The sequence below is a fragment of the Sphaerodactylus townsendi genome, linkage group LG02 (assembly GCF_021028975.2).
Source record: "Sphaerodactylus townsendi isolate TG3544 linkage group LG02, MPM_Stown_v2.3, whole genome shotgun sequence".
NCBI classification, from domain to species: Eukaryota; Metazoa; Chordata; class Lepidosauria; order Squamata; family Sphaerodactylidae; genus Sphaerodactylus; species Sphaerodactylus townsendi.
The window spans coordinates 95456502-95476741 of record NC_059426.1 but is presented as its reverse complement, the minus strand read 5'-3'; the positions used below and the strand labels follow the sequence as shown (position 1 = coordinate 95476741).

The following is a 20240-nucleotide window of genomic DNA, read 5'->3' as shown; positions in this document are numbered from 1 at the left end:
TAGGAGACATTTCAGCTTTCTACTTCTAGGAGCTGTGGCTATGCTAAACTCCGCTTCTTGCTTTCCATAAGTAAGTATTGATGTATTTGGGGCTGTGTAGGGATGGGTGGAGGAAGGAAGTGAGGATGATGTATGAGTCTCGAAATTGTGTGCATCGAGGAATGCTGCTGTAATTCCCTAAGCAGCGGCACAATGACAATAAAATGCTTATGCTTATGCTTATGCTTCATGCTGCCTCCATTATTGTCAACTGCCATCATCGTTCATTGATTCTGCAGTCATCCGACTATGGCAGTAATTGCAAGTCTCTTGAACTAAGGCCGTTGCCATTGAAGTTATCTGGGTCATTGAGGAACACAAGGAGAATGGAGTCTTCCTTGCACAGACAGACCTTTCGGGACCAGTCTCAGTACCTATGAGATTCAGATCAATCACTGTTGAGGTCGGAGGATGACCTACCTGTTGGAGGAAATTCTAGTGAGGACTCCTCAGTATCACAGTGCTCACCAGATGACACTTTGGGAGAAGTGTTATCAGCTCCCTGGTCTGAGGACTTGAGATTTTTCTCAGAGTACCTGATCCAAAGGGCTAAGGCTCTCAACCGACCTGTAAACCTGCTTCCCAAGAGCTTGATGATCTCATGGATAAGTCAGACAATGTGCCTATTGTGTTGCCCTTAGCTAAAAACTTCTAGGACTTGATTAAGTTGAACTGGCATAGACCAACCATTGGACCTTCCTTCCATAACAAGTTAGAAAGCCTGAACTGGTGCAAAGGGATTTTCTGTTTGGTCATCTATGACTGAACTTGATAACTGCTGAGACAGTGCCATTTCAAGGAAGGACACAGCAATCAGGAAAGCAGTGTTGCACGTGATATTCAAATTACAGCCTAATACCCACCACCAAGGTGAGGAAGTTTGCTACTCTCCTAATGTAGGACTGCACTGAAGATCCATGAAGATGAAGAACGTTGTTGTGCTTACCTGTAACAGTGGTTCATCAAGTGGGCTTCTGTGCAGGCACACATCCTTCCCTCCTACCCCACCATTGACTGCTATTGGAATGCTGCATCTCACTTCAACATCGTGTCAGCTGTGGTAGCAGTAGAAGAACTGAGAGAACAGCCCTCCGCCTTCTCTCTTTACATGCTACATTTGGGTTTGACTGCTCCCACCTAAAAGAAGGGAGGTGGAGTGAGTGCCTCCAAAAGCTGTAGTTTCAGAAAAGGAAATAAGCTTTCTATTTCTTCTATAGCTAATACCTCTGGACATGTGCAGTCCCAATGTGTACCTGCACAGAAGCCTACTCGAGCCACCGTGCTATGGAGTTCGCGGTAACAACATTTTTCTCCTTTTGGATTGCAAGCTTCTGCCCATAAAATGGAGAGTCTTTATTATATTATATTTCCATGCACCCTTCTGGTAGTAGACTGAAAAATTATGAAACCCCCAAATAGATGTGTGTGGTGTTTGCTATCTAAAAATGATAAGATATAAATACGGATTTCAGAACTTGGAGAGAGTAGAGTAAAAGGTAAATAATTTATATACCTGTTGTGCACTGACAGTCTTTATATCTGCTTTGTATTTAAGCAGAATAGTATTCTCTGGTTTGCATTTGCTCACTACTGTGGGAAGCAGAAATATGAATATGCTTTTATTTAAATTAAGCAGAATAAATACAAGTGAATTAAAAAAGTATTCAGAAGCGTAGTTGCCAAGACAACACTTCATTCTATGTTTCCAAGCCAGGGCTTGGAACAATTGACTGTGACTAATGAATCACTGGAAAAGCGATAGTGTAGAATCAAACCAGCAATGGTAATAGGCAGTAAGAAACAAGAACTGAGGTCTATCACTTATTAACAATAGAAAAAATATGGACAAATTCCAGGGACACCATTTTGTCTTGCCTACTGTGTAAAAGAATGAGCCAACTGGGGCTTAGAAATATCTAACTGGGACTGTATATCCCCTTTGCAACCTCAATTTTAATATTGTTTCCCAAGAGTTGTAATTCTCAGTGGGCCTGTAACATGTCAGTTTGAATGTGGAACTACAAAACGAAGCTTGTGGAAATGATCATAGCACAGAGCTACAATTCAGTGGCTTTTATTTTTTCTTGACCAGTGACCTTGGTACTGAGAACTCATAGGCACTCATTAATAGTGGTCAATAGTCATACCATTTTATTGAATGAAGCAGATAAAAATTTTGTGAGCAAGGGTTGTCTTCTACCCATCTCCAATCCCATGTCAACTATACATGTGGTATACTTCATTATGAACACACAATGCTTTCAGATGCCTGAAAATCTACAAACTTTTTATCTTTTTTTAAAAAAGGCTGGTTTTTTGTTTTGTTGCCCTAGATGAGAGGCATTTTCTAGGAATTCCCAATATTGAGCACCAGGGGTAATGAGTTCAATCCCACCAAAAAAATGAGAAACACGCTGCATTCAGAAGAGAGGAGACCAAGAAGCTAATAAAAATAACTACTTATAGAAAGTGGAATCCAATCCCACAAAATGTCAGGGAGTGCAGAAGTCACACACAAGCTCCTAATAACGAAGTAATGCTTTTTAACAGTCCAAGTATAGAGGTTCCATTTACCCAACAGAATGCTGTTTAAAAATGAACATATTGTTTAAAAATATGTTCTTGTACACAAACATATCTTCAGACATGCAGTGAAATCTCTTGTGCTGAGCTCGTAGTTGCTCCAAAGAAACTTTTACAACATCTGCATGGCCAATCAGATCTCCACTGCCCAGTCAGAAGCTTTATTGGATAAAAGCTCAATTTAGCCTTGCTCACTTTCTAAAAACACTTGACTAGTACCAGGAAAGGTGTTGGCAGGTGTCAAGTCACCCATGTGTCCTATATTGGGGATCCCTATCCTAGACCTTTTCCACGTACAGCTTTTCCCAGTGGTCAAAATTTATGTCTGGGAAATGTTTTCTTTGAAATCATTCTGCACACCTCCATTCCCCTCATGGTTTTCCCTCTTGTCTCTTCTGTTGCATTTATTCCACACACTACAGCTGAAAACATATTATTCCTGATGGTGGTGGGATGTTATCTGTATTGCGGAAGAACAAGCCTCCCCTTTTATCTTTTGCAAAGCTGCTCTAGCATTTCTGCACAGTTACACTGAAGTGGCAATTTTTAAAAAAGTCTCAGCCTCCATTTCTACCATTGAAAACTACCCACACAAAACAGAAGCCAAAACTCCCTACCGAAGCTATGGGTCCCATTACAAATGAAGTAGCTTACAAGTCACGCAACTCACCCCACTGGCAACAGCACACACATTTCAGCCAAATTAGAGCTGCAGAAATGCATAATCAAGTTATTGTGGTAGTCCCTTGTCAAGTTTACTGGGCTCAAAACTGCAAACACGTATATCTTTTCCTTAACGTTACATCACAAGCTCTAGGTGGAATGGACAAAGCTAATCAAATCGCTCCCTGGTTTTTTTGTATTTGTGCCTGAAGAATAACACATTGTAAGCTGTAGGTTGAAATTCTCGACAGAAACTGGTCCCACTTTCGTTCCTGGGATTTTTTTTTTTTACCTGTTCCCTGTGAAGGTTAACATGCAGTTAAGCTGTAGGTTAAATTGACAAAGCTTGATCCAGTTGCCCCTACTTCTTTGTATCTTTTGCCTGAAGATTTCATTGCAAACTCTAGGAGAAATTATTGACTTAAGCTTCGATCCAATCATCCCTGGTTTTTTTAGTATCTGTGCATGAAGGTTAACATTGTAAGCACTAGGTGAAATTGACGAAGCTGATCCAGTTGCCCTTGCTTCTTCAGCATACTGGGTTGACACTTTCATTGAGCTATCTACAATGAACCTAAGATATTTTTTCCTCTCCTATTATCTTTCTCAAGTCTTTCTCTTTAATGTGCTCCTTAACTCTTCCCACACACCAATAATAACATGCCATTTATTTTCAGCCAGTTGGGTATGTTATTTATCTCTTCCTTTATATAGTTTATATTATTGTGGTATTGAAGGGTGGTTTGATTAGATGGCACCTTTTTAAAGCTATGTTCATGTTTTATTTAATGTTATAGTGTTTACTGTTTATTGTCTATGATGTATCTGGTTGTGATCCACCCCAAGCCAACTTTGATAGGAGAGGATGAAACATAAATTATTATTGTTCGCCTTTCCACTGTCAACAAACATAAAGCAATTGATATTGTTTAGGAATGGAAGCTACATAATTAAGCAATTTAAATTCAATAATATTTTCTTTTTTAAATTGGAAGGCTGCTGTCAGTAATGTTATTATTTTATCCCAGAAAACTTTAGTTCTTTCACAATACCACCACATATGGAGGAAATCTGGTTCTGAATTACTATAGAAACCATTATTTACTTGCTGTAAATTCTTACTATTCAAACTGGCAACAAGTTCCATTGATGCAACATTTTACAGACTAACCATTGGATTTTTGAAACATGATAGTAAAAAACTACATCTCGCATTATAAGACCTCCCAACTTCTGTTTTTTGATGAGCTTATTTCCAACTAATTCTCGGTAATTAGAGAAGATACCAACAGACTTATCTTGCATATCTCTCATTTGCGAAAAAGACAGCATCTAGTTCCTTAATTACTCCAAAGTTTTTAATATTATAATTGGCATTCTTATATCTGAAAAAAAATAAGTGGAAGGGGAAGTACCACATATATCCTTGGTTCCTTCCTTTTGTCAGCTTATGTTTCTATGTTGAAATTTATTCGGTGGAGGGTAACAGGATAAGCTGAGAAAATAACTGTATTGTCCCATTGTCAATTTGGTAGGAATACCCTTTTGTTCTTCAAACTTTTTAACAAAGATTCTCGCATTCTTTAAAGCTATTAAAAAAAAATTATAAGTCCCTATAGGACCTGTAGGGGGGTCCTCCTAAATTGATGCCCAGCAGGGCCATATCAGGCCCCCCCCCGAAGAGAGGCTCCATCCGTCTGCCATGAGTGATGTGCATGAGACTTCTCTCTCTCCTTGCTTCCTTAATCGGGCTTGAGCGTTAGCGTCACAGAGAGTTCCCCCCCATTCCGAGGTGCATCTCATTTTCTTCAGTGGAGAGCTTAACTTCTCTCAGAAGCTGCTGTAATTCTTGGTGGGGAACTCTTCAGGGGCCCCTGAAGCTTGGCAAAATCCCTAACCCCAGGCTTTACCGAAACACAGTCCTCAACACGTATGGCACTTTCTGCTCATTTCCAAGCGGCCGGAGGGGACTGTACCAAAATTACGCAGCAAGGGGAGAGAGAAAGGCGGGCTAAGCTGCATTTCAAGGCTCGGGCAGCTCCGCTTTCAGGATTGTTTCCAAGATTACTGGCCACATGGGCAACCAGCATTTTAAAAGGGAGAAAAAATTTCTTCAGCACATTGGTGCTCAGTGCTTTTAAAGTGCTCCAGGCAGCCCTTCTGGAGCTTGGCACCTCACCCCCCAGGTTTACAAACACAGCTCCCTCAACGCCTTGGGCTTTACTCAGCTGCTCATTCCAAGCTGCCAGAGGGGACTGTACCAATGCAGCAAGTGAGAGAGGCAAGGCTGAGCTGGGAGCTGGCAGACCCTTGCTGGGAAAGGGGCTTCAGAGGCAGAGCCCTCGGATCTTGCTATGTAGCGGTTGTTATGCTGCAATCCTGCTCTGGAGTTTTTTCCAGTAGTCCTAGAGTTCATTGGAAGATGAAAGGGTCTCACCAACCATAATTCTCTTTAGGATTGCGCTGTGCACCATGTTGGGCTACTGAGACCTTCATAACTCTGTTTGGGATTGCACTTCAAAATAAAATATGTGCAGTGTGCATGGGAATTTGTTCATAGCTTTTTTGAGTCCGGCCCTCCAACAGTCTGAGTCCTGTTTAAAAAGTTTGGGGACCCCTGCTATAGACCTTCCTTTTTTCTAACAGTTTCAAAATTTACTCTGAATGCTTTTTTTAATCATGAAGGGCTTAGAAAAGTTACATTACAAGATCCCCACGATCTTGCAGAGGGGAAATTATTTCCGTCTTTCATAAATTATTTCCCTCTTTCAATTTGCCTTATTCAGAACAGTAATTATTATGATTTTTGCATCACAGTTCACCTTTTTGATCAGATTGTCTTGCATGTTATTTTGTATGCTTCTTATTTTGGTAGCCTTCTTTTCAGTGTCTTTTTCTTCCATTTTTATGCGTCCAAAGATTAGTTCCCTCCTTGCCATATCTGTAGGTCTACAAGATCAGCACTAGACATTATCTGTATAAATTACATGGAAAATACAGATATGCTGACTTACAAGCAGCTTTGGTTGAAACTATATATGAACATTTCTTGCCAGAGATACCTAAAAGATGAAATGTTGGAGAATGATTGAAAACCAAACCTCACCCATACAACAGCTTATATTTCCAGAATTGAAGGGTATGAATAAGTAAAAATGAGTAAAAACTTCAGAGTGCAATGTAAACTAGTACCACATCAGATAGAGAGTTCCCATGTTACAGCCCCATCCAGAGTTGTCAAACGAGCAGGGACAGTGCAGTTTTGGTGACACTCCACCCATTCCAAAGGGCGTTCCCGCAGTGTGGGGAACCTGAACTGTAACCCCCCTCCCAAAAAAACCAGAATTCTCCTTACAGTCCTCCATAGTTCAGAATAGAGTTACGCCACAATCTCAGCTGATGTTACGCCACAATCTCAGCTGATGACTTCACTGGCACAGGGGGGCCAAATGCAGTCTGAAGGTTGACTCACCCCTTTGGTTCTCGCCCAAAATGCCCCTGGCCAGGCTGGAACAGCATTTTCCACTGGTGGGCCTAGACTATGGACGCTGCTTCCAGATCAGACGCTGGTGGGCAGGTAAGTACTTCCTCCACGTGCACATTTGCCCCTTGCGCCAGTGGAACAGGCATTTCCACCAGCACAGGAGCTCACCAAACAGGGATTTCCCCCACCCCCAGGATGGGGCTGCCCATCTGATATGGATAAATGTTCTGGGGAATTACTTTAGTAAGGTTAGCTGCATAGCTTTGTTGGACTTTATGGAACATAGTGATTCCTTGACCTGTATGTAATAAAACTGTACAGAGCAGCAGTGGCGTAGTGGTTAAGAACAGGTGTACCCTAATCTGGAGGAACCAGGTTAATAAAATTGTATGTATACACAGACTTTTCTTCATAATTTTTGCTGCAGCTTCCATCACTTGTAAGGCAAACTGGTATAAAAGCAGCTTATCGGTTCTGATGTATAAAGCTCGAAGGATACAGCACTGTTTTTAGAGAGCATTTTCCCCTTAGATGTGTGCAAACAATCCTATCACTTCTTAACAAAAGAAGGGGGGGAACCCTTAGTAAGTTATCAGTTATATATAGTCTAGTATCTGTTATGTTCTTTTATAGCTTCCTTCCAGGTTTTCCAGTTGCAGTTAATATACAAAGTATTCTTGTAATTATGCCAGAGAGACTATCCAAGATCCAATATTGTATTTGTTTGTACTGTTTACTGCTTTGAATTTATGTGTGCATTAAACATAGGTAGATGGGCTGAAATGTACACAGAGCAAGATAAATCTTGCTAAAGCAGGTAAAACCGTCCGTCCTAATGGAGTCTGCTTCCTGATAATAGGCCTATTTCTCATATTTTTGATAACCTGCCCTTTGTTAAATGTTCAGAAACTATCAATAGGGAAGTCAGAGCCTCCATTGTAACTAGGATACCTTCTTACCAACTCCTGTTTTATTAGTTACTAGATTTTTTTAAGAAGAGGTATTATTTAAACACATTAGCAGGACTGAAGGGTTTAGTATCAAATCTGGTAGAAAAATAACAAACTTTCTGAATAAAACATCTGCAGCCTTCAAATATTATTACTGTTCTTGCTAACAATAATATACATTCACTAAAGTTAATGTTGTTGACTAGCAAGATTGTCCGTCTGCAAGTGTCTAATTTTTTTTTAGAAAGTTAGTTTTAACTCTAGGTATTCTAATGTGTATTTATTGTATGTAGCTGTTTATTATTTCTCATGGGATTAGGTAAAATGTCAATCATCAAATCATAGAATTGAAAGGGGCCATACAGCCCATCTAGTCCAACCCCCTGATCAATGCAGGATCAAAGTTTAGTAGAACCTGGCGGCGCTTCAGATGGGGACAGCTCCCATCAGCCCCTACCAGCATGGCCAATTGGCCATGCTGACAGAGGCTGATGGGAATTGTAGTTCCTGAACATCTGGAGAGCCGCAGGTTCCCTACCCCTGGCCTAGAGCATTCCTGACAACTGTTTATCCAGCCACTACTTAAAAGTGGCAGAAGTAACATTCCCCCTCCCCGAGTTCTTCAAATAAGGTACAGGGAATGACAGGTATTAAAATAAAAAAGAAAGGCTGTGGTGAAATAAACCACCACGCTTGTTACATTGCTTTTGTACATCCCATTGGTTGTGACTGTCCCATCCTGGACCATCAGAATGGAAAGTTTGTTCACTTACTGATAAGTTTCTTTCTTGGTGATCCTCTGGTGTAGCACATAGACTTGCTATTGTTGGAATTCCAGGGTGATCTTGAAGCACAGCCTTTTTGTTTGTTTCCTCCTATAATGGTTAAGGGTTAGCTGTTGGAGTTTTAGTATGTGTTTTATAGTTATTTAGAATTGCACAGCTTCTAGACCAGCGGTTCTCAACCTGTGGGTCATGACCCCTTTGGGGGTCGAACGACCCTTTCACAGGGGTCGCCTAAGACTCTCTGCAACAGTGTTCTCCATCTGTAAAATGGATAAATGTTACGGTTTGGGGTCACCACAACATGAGCAATTGTATTAAAGGTTCGCGGCATTAGGAAGGTTGAGAACCCCTGTTCTAGACCATTCTAGGAGACTGAGAGAGGAATCCCTTCCACTAGGAGTGATCAAAAGATTAACCAACCTGACTGACTTCAGGATGGAGTTTCTTCCCATTTGTTGTGACTGCCCCACCCTAGGGCAACAGAGACAGTAACTTCATGATAAGTGAACTAATTTTCCATTTAAGACACTGTCTTTTCTCTCTCTCTTTCCTCTCTCTCTCTTTTGATGTCACACCTGGAAAAAAGTCAAGTTTTCCTTTTGGGTAAATGGAGTTATTTATAAATCACTGCTTGATCAGCTGTTCATAATGTTAATTATTTGCTAATAGTATGAAATGTAGTGGGTTTTTATTTGTAACTTATTCTAATTAAACAAATATGTTTATCATATGTAAGCTAAGCTGCTTCAAACCCTTTGGCCGAGACCTAAGGACTGCTTCAAGAGCAATGCTGATGGAACAGAATGGATCTTTCCCCACCCCCTTCTTGCTATAACATACTATTTTAAATTGAAAGACGACAGTAGAATTGTATATTAATCCACCATTCCCTTGTTCTAGAATGCTCCTCTTGGGTCCTAGTGCCTACCTAGGTCTCTATCTAAGACATTAGGATCCAAGCTGAGCTTTCTAGAATAAAGGTCCAGAAAATAGCAGATTAATGTAGAATTTTACTGTCATATTTCAGTGGAAAAGGGTATAAGAAGTCTTTTCTCAAGTTCAGGAGATCAAAGGAGTGTTATTGGATGCAGCTAAGAATGATGCTGCAAGGTAGAAGGGGGAAACCATGGAAATCTTAGATCACTCCCTTATACAAGTAGAAGCATCTTCCACCCCACAATGTGGGATGGTGACACAATGTGGGTATTTCCTTTGAGGAAAATGTTGTGCTCTTGGATCTGTTTCTGTGTGTACGTGATAGGAAGCATACATACAAATATAATGGTTGTGTATCAGTTTGTTTGTGGGCTTTATGTTTTTCTGCAAAAATGTAGCATCTGAAGTAGCTCTAGTTATATTATCCATTTCTTCATAGTTTCATTTTAACATATCAGAATATGTTAGTTAATGTTAAGCATCAATATTAATATATTTAACTTGTTCAAAAAGAATGTTTGCTTTTGCCAGTTTCAAGAGTGACTATATTAGATTATTACAGCAAAGTAAAACAGAAAACAAGTAGCACCTTTAAATTTAACTTAGTTTATTTCCCCCACAGCATATGCATCTGATGAGGTGAGCTGTAACAAAAGAAAAGTTGTACTACAATAATTTTTGCTTAATTGTAAATGTGCCATTTGATCTTTGTCTTTCTTTGCTTTTGAAGGTTATTGTCTGCTTCACTTTTTATGTTTCACTTTTATTGTGGTAGATAATATAATGGGTTTATTAAATCTATATTATTTCCCCTTTTTAGTAATATGGCCTTTGGTTATACCAGACTGCTTCATTCTATTCAGAAGGTCATTTACCAAAAAGGATTTGACGGCTCCATTCCTCAGGTATTAAGCATTTTTTGTATCATCTATAAGTATGACCTACGATTTCTGAAGGATGCCTCTGGAACATTTTAAAATATTTACTACTAGAACACATTCTGAAAGCACCGATGAAATAATCTTAGCAGTAGTTGTGATTAAACAAGGAATTTAAATATTTTATTTATTTATTATTTTAAAAAATTTATATCCCACCCTCCCCAGCAGGGCTCAGGGCGGCGAACAACAGATAAAACCATATAAATGCAAATACAAAGGAAACTAATACAAAGCAGATATACTAATACAGAGATATACTAATACCTTTAATTATGAATGCCCATATGGGCCCCAATGTGCTGTTCTCATCTATGCCTAGTTACAGTTTTCTTTACTTTCTTCTTTAAAAAAAATTGTGTCTACACATTCTATGAAGCTCTTTTCTCAGCCTCCTCAATTCTGCTAAATATAAAAGATTATTTCAACTAAATTCTATTCATTCCAATACAAAATTTAAAACTCTTCCATTACTACACTAGCAGCCAGGGAAGTCGGCAGTGGAGACATCCCGGTGCTCTTATTTGCTCCCTTCTGGATCCTCCTTTCTGGTTTTTCAGCCAGATATGGAGCCCTTGTTGCAGGTCGAGTTTCATCTTCTTGATCATAGCAAGGTAAGCCAGCTTCATAGGCAGCTCTTTGCCATAGAGCTCTGGTGTAAACTGAGGATGGTTGCTGTGCTCCCGAATCCCCTTGCTGACCTCCTGAGTCATCTCATGTGCTTTCCTTTTGAGGCACCCCATGTCTCTCGGCATCCCCGACAGGTGGCTACTGCCATGTCTCGCCAATGTCTCCCTACAAGGATGAGGTCCTTTTTTAGTCCCTTCCTTTTTCCAGTGTAGCATCTTGTCTTCTTTTTCCTTAGCTCTTTGGTTCTTGCCACCTTCAGGCCACCTGCCACCTGTGACCCTGGCAGTCTCCACTACTGATGCCCCTCTGCCAACACAACATGGCCTCATGGCTGGTTGCTTGGAAGACCGGGTGCTTCGTTGTACGTCTGAAGGGAATGGAGCAAATGCCGTAAGGGATTTTTGGATAGCGAACATCAGACCCAATTCATGTTGCAGCTTCTTGTGCTGTATGTGGCTTTCCAGGAGATCCAAGGATTTGTCTTTGTGGAAAGGGGCTTCACTTCGGGGGGTTTGATGGATCTTGATCCAAAGCCTGCCGAATTTCCTGTCCATTTGCCTGGACTGATTGCCCCACTGTCCTTCCCCGTCTCTTCCAGCCCTTGGAGACATGGCAGCTGTCCTTCTGGAAGTCCAAAAGCAGCCCTTTGGCTCTTGACAGAGTGTAAAATCTGACTGGGTGCCATGGCAGCAATATTCTCGACATAGCGTCTCCTCAGTCCCAAGCTTCTTGTCGACAGCAGCATTGTTCGATCAGTGGGGCAGGTGCCTCTCTGGCATCAACAAGTGCTCTAGGTGGGTGCGAGTCTCCTGAGGGAGAAAGGCTGAGTCTTGCTGGAGGGTTTGGATGTCCATCTTAGTTCTGAGGAAGGCCGGGGCCAGGGGGAACCCTTGCGCAGAGGCCTGGATGGAACTCTGGGCGAGAACGGGCAAACCCCAACCATGCTGCAGTCGTTTTTTCCTCACAATAGCTGGGCAGGCTTCCAGTTGTACCACCAAACATTTCTTGGACAAGGAGAGCGTTCATAAGACGTAAATAAGAAGAATCAAGAAGCAACCCCTAACAAGAGAAAAGGGACCTCAAAGAGGAAAACGTTAGAGATGCACCTCTCCATGTCTGTGCAAACAATCTGTGTTGCTTCAACAACTGTATTCAACTCAGCAAAGTTCTGGAGCACATCACAAAGGAGCGGAATCTGGTCTTCATGTAGCTTCTGTGCCCTCACCAGAGGCATTCCACAGTCTGGTTGTCTTGTGGCACTAGCTCTTAACTACTGCCCCACACGGGCTCTCAAATATGAGTATGCCAAAATATGCCAATTATGAATATGCCAGTTAGATAATAACTAATTGGGTGGCCTGTGCAAATAACATCCATTTCATTAATCCATTAATAACATTTTACATTTAAAATGCATTTTTATTAAGTTTCTACAAATACAATTAAAATTATGAACATTACAAATTTAGAATCCATCATTAGTACTAAAAGCAAAAACAAGCCCCCAAAAACATTTCTTAAACTTAATCAAAATCAGGTGACTTCCCTCTTCGTCAGCTATGAAGTATTTTTTCTTCCTCTGAGTTGAGGCGGCATTCCAAAAATTATTTTATATAACTAACCTTATAAGGTTTCTCTAAGCAAGTATTTTAGATATTAAAACTGTCCTGATCTTGCGCCAATCAAGGCCTCTGATTCGGGAGCAAGCTCGCCCTTTCTCAGCCCCACTAGCTCCTTCCTCTTCCTGTCCTGCCCCAGCTTTGCCCCCTCTGTGACCTCCCTCTGACTGCTCCTCCCAGTGTCCAAATGCCAAGGCCTGGTAGAGCAGAGCATGCTGCTGCACCTCATCCTCACTTGGTTGGCCCACCAGCCTCAGGTGTTCTTTCCCTGCAGGGCAGAGTGGCTTCCCAGCTCATCCAGGCCTACCCACTGCCATGCCTGAGATTTCTTCCTTTCCTCTGCCCTCCCTTTGCTGGTGGACTCCTTGCTATCCCAGGTGAATGCATCCTAGCAGTTCTGACTCAGGGGGAAGGGCGACCCTGCTGCTGTGAGCCCAGCCCATGGCTGTGGCAGGGAAGGTTGGCCACTGAATCCTGTGTTGCGACTGTCTTCCAAATTCCTGAATTACTAATGAGCAGCCTCCCACAGCTACCAGCATTCTGGGAAAGCTGACCCTAGCTGCAGACATAGCTATCTTTACTGGTTGCTTTATCCTTAGCTGCATGTAAACTGTGCCTAGAGGTATTAAGCCTCGTTCTCCCATGTGCAGCTCCAGCAACAAAGGATTCCATTGATGCTGATTAACCACCAGTGATGGGCTAGCTTAGGAACAACCCTCCCGTCCCCCATCCTTAGATGACTCAGGGTGCTTACCAGTTAACCTTGCGGATACTGTAACATCTTGTACTATTTCTATCAAAAGAATCCAGCACCTTTCTGATTGGCTGCTTCACAAAAGGGCTCATTGAGAACCAATAGTGCTTTCATTTTTTTATTTAAGATAGGGACTGACACAAACCAGTACTGCAGCCCTGTAGGCTGGGAGCCAAATTCCCCAAGTGTTGGAATTTCTTGACACCAATCTCCACTCCCTCATCAGCATCTTTCTCTCTTGGAATGCTGCCTATGTATTTAATTGTTTAGGGGACTGAATGGATCATTCTTGGACTTGTCTTATATATAGGCCAAGGTCCAAAGAGACAAGTAGGTGTGTGGGTGTGTGAAACGCTTCTGTGTATGCAGGAGAAAGTGAAGTTGTTTGCCCATATTTCCAGTTATAGTGCTTTGTTGCTTTGGAGGCTCTTTGGAATTCTTGCCATGCTTTTCAATTTGTTTGCAGCTTTCATTCAGGCATCTTTTTAACTGTTCATGAAAAATTAGCCATGTAAATCTAAAGGCAAGTATATTTTAAATAAAATAGTTCTCAGCCTCTTATAGTGGTACATTAAGGAGAGGAGGCCCAGATGACCTAAATAAAAGTATCAAATGTTTAGAATAGCATTTATTTTTTATCTATTTTATAGTCATGATATGTAATTCCTATTTATTAAATTTATCGTTTCAAGAACAAGAATTAATCCTTTTAGTCTGCCCAAAGTATTAAAACTAATGCAGCAGTTTAAGCAGTGTGGTCTTTGATTATCTTACCTCTTTACAATTGATTTTAATAATTTTGCATTCTAGATCATGTCATGAATGTTTGTGAAACGGAATTATCTTGTTTAATTTAGTTTTCCAGTGGATATTGAGCTTTATGGGCAAGTCTGTTTTCTTCTTAGTGGTAACACTGCCTTTCGGGAGAAGTAAATTGGTCCCTGACAGGCACAACTGCTATGGTAACTATAGCAACAGACATGTCATAACAGTTTCTCCAGTACAGTATGTTGAGCTGCTCCTCCAACATGATGACAGGTCCTTTTGGAAGCAAGAAATCATACAGAATAGAGGAAATAGCAGCATCAAAGTGACATGAAAACCCTTGGAGCAGACAGCAAATAACCTGTTACTGTAAAGAGTTTAAAGTAATGGTTTATCTCTTACACACTGAATAAACAATAAAATAGCACCAAAACATATTCCTGATATTTTTATTTTACCAATAAATGGATGAAACCATTTTTTAAAGCTTGAGGAAAAACTTCTTGAGGAAAAACTTTTACTTATTTGTGGTTTTAAAACACAGAAGCAAAATACCTCCTTCTCATTAATTAAAATAAATTTCTCTCAGGACCCACAATCCACGGAATCTTGTGCAACCCCAATTACCTATTAAAATGTTAGGAGAAGGGGATGCCTGAGTTCAGGTCCCCCTGAACTTAAATAGGTGAAAGCTGCCATCAGAATTGTCACTTGGTTAAACATTTGTTCAATCCTTCAGGTGCTCACTTCCAGACATTAAGCTTCTGTTAAAGGGACAGGAGAGTTTTCTGCAGGCCCTAGGGACAGCTCAACAACTGAGTGTCACTAATGGTGAAATGTTAACATTGTGTGCATTTTGAGAATGGCAGGCATGCACAATCACCCCCCCTCCCCACTTTTGTGCCTTCAAAAATAAGTGAACTGTTAAAATACAAAGGAACAGTTGGTTGAACAATTTGGCTGTTGACAACAACTGGTAAACAGACCATGAGCTGAACCTGTTGGTTTAAGCATTCAAGTACAAGACTGCTGCTTTCCCTCCCATGGAAATACTGGATACTTCTGTGTTTTCTACAAGTAGCAAAAATGGTCTGTGGGAAACAGTTAAGTCTTCTGGTGCCACTGCCCTGAAACAGAGTAGGTCACCCAATGGTTTCTATTGGCCTTTCAGAGAACAACAAAAGTGCAATTCATGATTTTCATGTTCATTTATAATAAAGCTATTTAAATATAATCAAGAAACATAGCATTTAAAAAATGATCTGGTTCTTACCTTTAACATTACAAATTCCACTAATTACTTTTAATTTTTTTTCTCATATGATAGAAAAAGGAAAGAAATGTTTTGAGGATTGGAATTCAGAGTCTTGGTTCAGTACTATGGGGTGATGATATTTGTTGCAGTGAGAATCCACAGAATATTCATAGCCTCACAAGATTTCTATATGCCCTCCGTAGCCTCCTCAGAACTTCTTTCTCTGCCGGCATCATAACCATTCCATCTCATCTTATCCAGGTAGGCCTAGTTCAATTGCTGTTTGTAGTTGGTACTCGAAGATAAAAGTAATTAATGGATAGTTAATAAGCAAAATTTGCCATGGTTGAATTCCAAAATGATTTTTATTGTACCTTTCTTTTTCTTCATTAGTGAATAAATTTCAAGGTTGTTTTTAAATTTCACATAAATACATTCAGTTGCTTTCACCAGCTTCTACTAAATCATACTAATTCGTAATGTTTTAAATGACTTCGAATCATAACTTTTCAAAAAAAGTCATCCAATGTCTGCTTTAAAGATAAGCTTTAAATAAATAGCACAAGTATATTTTGTTTTTAATTTTTTTTCATGATCTGAAAAAGTACCGTATATACTTGCATATAAGTCAAATTTTTCAGCACATTTTTTGTGCTGAAAAAGCCCCCTCAACTTATACGTGAGTGAGGTGTATTTTAAAAAATATTTTAGGGTTTTTACTTTGTCGGCTGCCAGGGGGTGCAGTTTTTAGGCTAGCGGCACCAATATTTCAGGGATTTTTCAAGAGACTCTCCTGATGATACCACCCAAGTTTGGTAAAGTTTGGTTCAGGGGGTCCAAAGTTATGAACCCCCCAAGGGGTGCCCCATCCCCCATTGTTTCCAATGGGAGCTAATAGTAGACGGGACTGCATTTTGAGGGTCCATAACTTTGGACCCCTTGAACCAAACTTCACCAAACCTGGGTGGTATCATCAGGATAATCTCTTGCTGATACCAGCCATGTTTGGTTTGGTGATGTTTGGTTTAGGCCGGGGGTCCAACGTTATGGATCCCCAAAGTGGGTGCCCCCATACCCCATTGTTTCCAATGGAAGCTAATAGTAGATGGGGCTACCCTTTTGAGGGTCCATAACTTTGGACCCCCTGAACCAAACTTCACCAAACCTGGGTGGTATCATCAGGAGGGTCTCCTAAAGATATTCTAAAATGTTGGTACTGCAAACATAAACATTCCTCCCCGACCAAAAATCCAGTTTTGAAGGATTTTAACTCTTGTGTTTTAGCTTGGTTGCTGTTTGAGCTAAGGTTTTTGTACTTCTAAATTTATTGTTGAGACCATATTGTTTCTGTTGACCCTCTTTTCCACTTACAGAGCTAGTTTACTGTTTTTCTTTGAAATAAATATTCAAAAACATTTGACCTACTGATGCCTCAATTAATATAATTTTATTGGTATCTATTTTTATTTTTGAAATTTACCAGTAGCTGCTGCATTTCCCACCCTCAACTTATACATGAGTCAATAAGCTTTCCCAGTTTTTTGTGGTAAAATTAGGTGCCTCGACTTATATGCGAGTATATATACACTTATATATATACTTATATACGAGTATATATGGTATGTCATGACAGTTCCCCGTACTTCCACATATTAGTAACAAAGGTCGAAATGGATATCAGGAACTATGTGGCAGTTAATTATACAAATAAATTCATGAGTTCTTACTTATGGATAAATCAGTCAATAGATATCATTGGGTGTATTGTATATCATAACAGCACAGTATAGTGGTTAGAGTACCAGACTAGGATCTGGGAACCCAGGTACAAATCCCCATTCCACCATGGAAGCTTGCTGAATGATCTTGAGTCAGTCACACACTTTCAGCCTAACCTACCTCACAGGGTTAATGTGAAGATAAAATAGAGGACAGGAGAACCATGTAAATTTTGCTTTGCTTTGGGTCCCTAGTGGTGAGACAAGTGAAGTATAATTGTAGTAAATAAATAATTCATAATTTATTATAAAAAAGGATAAGCGGTGTATTTTCAAAAGGTAGCATTAATACTCCTAGAAAGTAAATGTCCTTATCAGTAGCTAACTGTAACAAATAATTGTTTAAATATTGCTCTCATAACTTGATTGTTGGTCTTGTTTGACCATTATAAAGTGTTTTAAGTATTACTCTCATCTTCTAGCATATGTCAGAGAGATACTGTGATCTAAGGTTAGTCCCTTGAAAAGTTTTGCTGTGCTACTAAATTTGTCCCTGACTGTTACAGGACTAAGGGGCAAACATCCCTTGTTCTTGGCTTCCCTAATAAATCAGCTTTTATCCTACCACCTGATTCTGAAGATGGAACAGTAATTCCATGTTTGGAAGGGGAAGTGATTTCTGCCTATTTCCCCCTCCCATTATAACCCCCCACTTCTCTTGTTGCTTGCCAGGAACAAAATTGGGGGGGGGGGTCAGTGGGCTGCAATGAGGGGGAGAAGAGTAGAAGTCCATGAGGTCTTCTACACTAGTAAATTTTGTAGGGTAAAAACTACAAAGTTTGAAAGGAAATTAGCCACCTATACTGTGGCATCCAGAGCACATTTCACAATAGTTGACTGCCATCAGTAGGTGATCAAATGACAAAATTTGACCAGTCAATTCACAGGCATGCCAACACTACTGTGATCCAGAACAAAATACTAATGTGAAAACTGCTTGAACATTAGGAACATTGATTGTTAATTCATCACAGCTGCATTGAAGGAGTGCAACCATAGAAACAGTTGGAAGGAACCTCCAAGGCCATCTAGTCCAACTCACTGCACAGTGTAGGAAATTCACAACTACTTCCCCCCTTCACTCCCAGTGAGTGTGTCAAATGAAAAAGAAGCATGAACAAAACTGGAGCTTTGCAGAGGTTCCTAGTTTCTGCCTAACAGAAAAGCCAAGATCGAGTTGGTTTAGCAATATAAATGCCTGGTATTCTGTTTGATATACTACTTGTATGAAGACAGGACACTAAGATTTTTAGAGTTGGTGTGGCAGTTGACAAAGCAAGTGTCTGACTCCTTTTGATTCCACCTGAACAGTCGGGTGTTTTAAGGAATAATATGGAGGCTGTTTCCCAGTGATGATGTTTAAATTGGTGATTGTGTTTCCTGCATCAGTATATCTTTGTTTGCTTTATTTGCCATTAAGTGGGCAAGTGGGGAAGGCTGAAGGCAATAATAGCTCTTACTCAACATGTTTGATGGTAAAATTGCTGGCCACAGCTTGTTTAATAATTACAACACATCCTAAGAGTGAAGATGTAGTGCAGGGATGGATCCAGTGCAGGTGGCACATCTGCCATCCCCTTTAGCCATCACCACCAGCTTACCTACTGGGGATTACAAGTGAATGGGAGACTATGTGGGCATTGGCCTTTATTTGATGCTCCCCTTGCCACCAGGGGATGGAGGCCAGCTGCTTGCCCATACTGCTAGAGTTGTTATGTGATGCCGCCATCAACTTACTGATGCAGAAGATCCTCAAAAAGGCTAGCTGGAATGCAGCCCAGAACAGGGCAGCCTTGAATGGGGAAAAACACAAGTTGGGTGGTCTGCAAAGTAACTGGACTAAGGTGGGCATCGTGATTAGTGAATTGCTCCTGGCCCTTGGGGAAAGGTGTCTCCAACCCTTGACAGCCTGTCTTGCCAGAAACGACTGGCTAGGGTCCAGAAACCCCAGATCCTTGCAGTAGAATGCAATCATGACAAGGTGAAACCTCATGGATTTTGGAGCAGAGACATGCTGCCCAAGGTTTGCCAGGTACTCCAAAAGCAAATAGCCACAAAGGTTAGGGAGAAAGAAACCATCCACTTTTTGGCCCGCCACATAATGGGAGCTAAGGACTCCAAAACTCTCTGCATTATGAGTAGCTGCCATGGCTCCAGAATTCCAACAGGAAGGGGTCTAGGTGTACCTGAATACTGGGTGCCAGTAAACGAAACCTGTCCTTCTGGAAGCCAGACAATGTGCCCGCAATTCTGTTACCAGTGCCTAGAACAAACCTTGTTGAAAATGAGGGGTTAGCTTTCAAGCAAGTAATCACAAGCCTACGTGCACTGGCATAATACCCATTGGGCAAGGTGGGCAGCTGCCCAGGGCATCACCTTGTGGGGGGCATCAAAATGCTGGGTTCGTTTTTGGGTATTTTTAGTGGTTTTCCATTTTTGGCCTGCAGGGGGTGCAATTTTTAGGCTAGTGGCACCAAAATTTCAGCGTATCATCAGGAGACTGTCCTTATGCTACCCCCCAAGTTTGGTGAGGTTTGGTTCAGGGAGTCCGAAGTTATGATTGTTCCATGCATTACAGATGGAGAATAGATATTTCAACCTGAGAAACGCATTCATGAGTCAGTTCCTATCAGTTATCTAGCCACTATCACTTAGTGAATTTTGGAAGCTATAGACTCTTTCCTCGTAATGAAATGTATGGGCTCATGGTACAAATTGCACCAAAACATTCCATAATTAGTATCTATGGCTAGGAATGTGTAACCTACATCATTGTAGTCACAATCCAGCAAACCCTCTGGTTGTACAAATGAGTTGTGTACTCCAATTTATCTCTGTCTGTCTGTCTGTCTGTCTGTCTGTCTGTCTGTCTGTCTGTCTGTCAATAGTAGTGGCTTCCCTTCTCACCACCATTCTTTGTATTCCATCAGAAGTTGCTTATGAAATTTCTCCTCTCATTTTTGTTTATTGGCACAAAGCACTTAAAGAAGTATATTTTTAATAACAGAAATAAGAATAAATGTTGGGTCTGGTCTGTATGAATGTTCAACTTTTGTACTTA

At 40.7% G+C, this 20240-nt stretch overlaps 1 protein-coding gene across 2 annotated transcripts in view; it reads left to right on the top strand.

The window, feature by feature from the left end:
- The window catches only part of ELP4 (elongator acetyltransferase complex subunit 4), a 219257-nt gene that overhangs the window by 75083 nt on the left and 123934 nt on the right, over positions 1 to 20240 (top strand). For both annotated transcript variants that reach the window (XM_048485525.1, XM_048485526.1), the window contains exons 6-7: positions 10261 to 10345; positions 15474 to 15662. In XM_048485525.1, coding sequence (XP_048341482.1) covers positions 10261 to 10345; positions 15474 to 15662 — 274 coding nt within the window. The remainder of the gene's footprint in view (positions 1 to 10260; positions 10346 to 15473; positions 15663 to 20240) is intronic.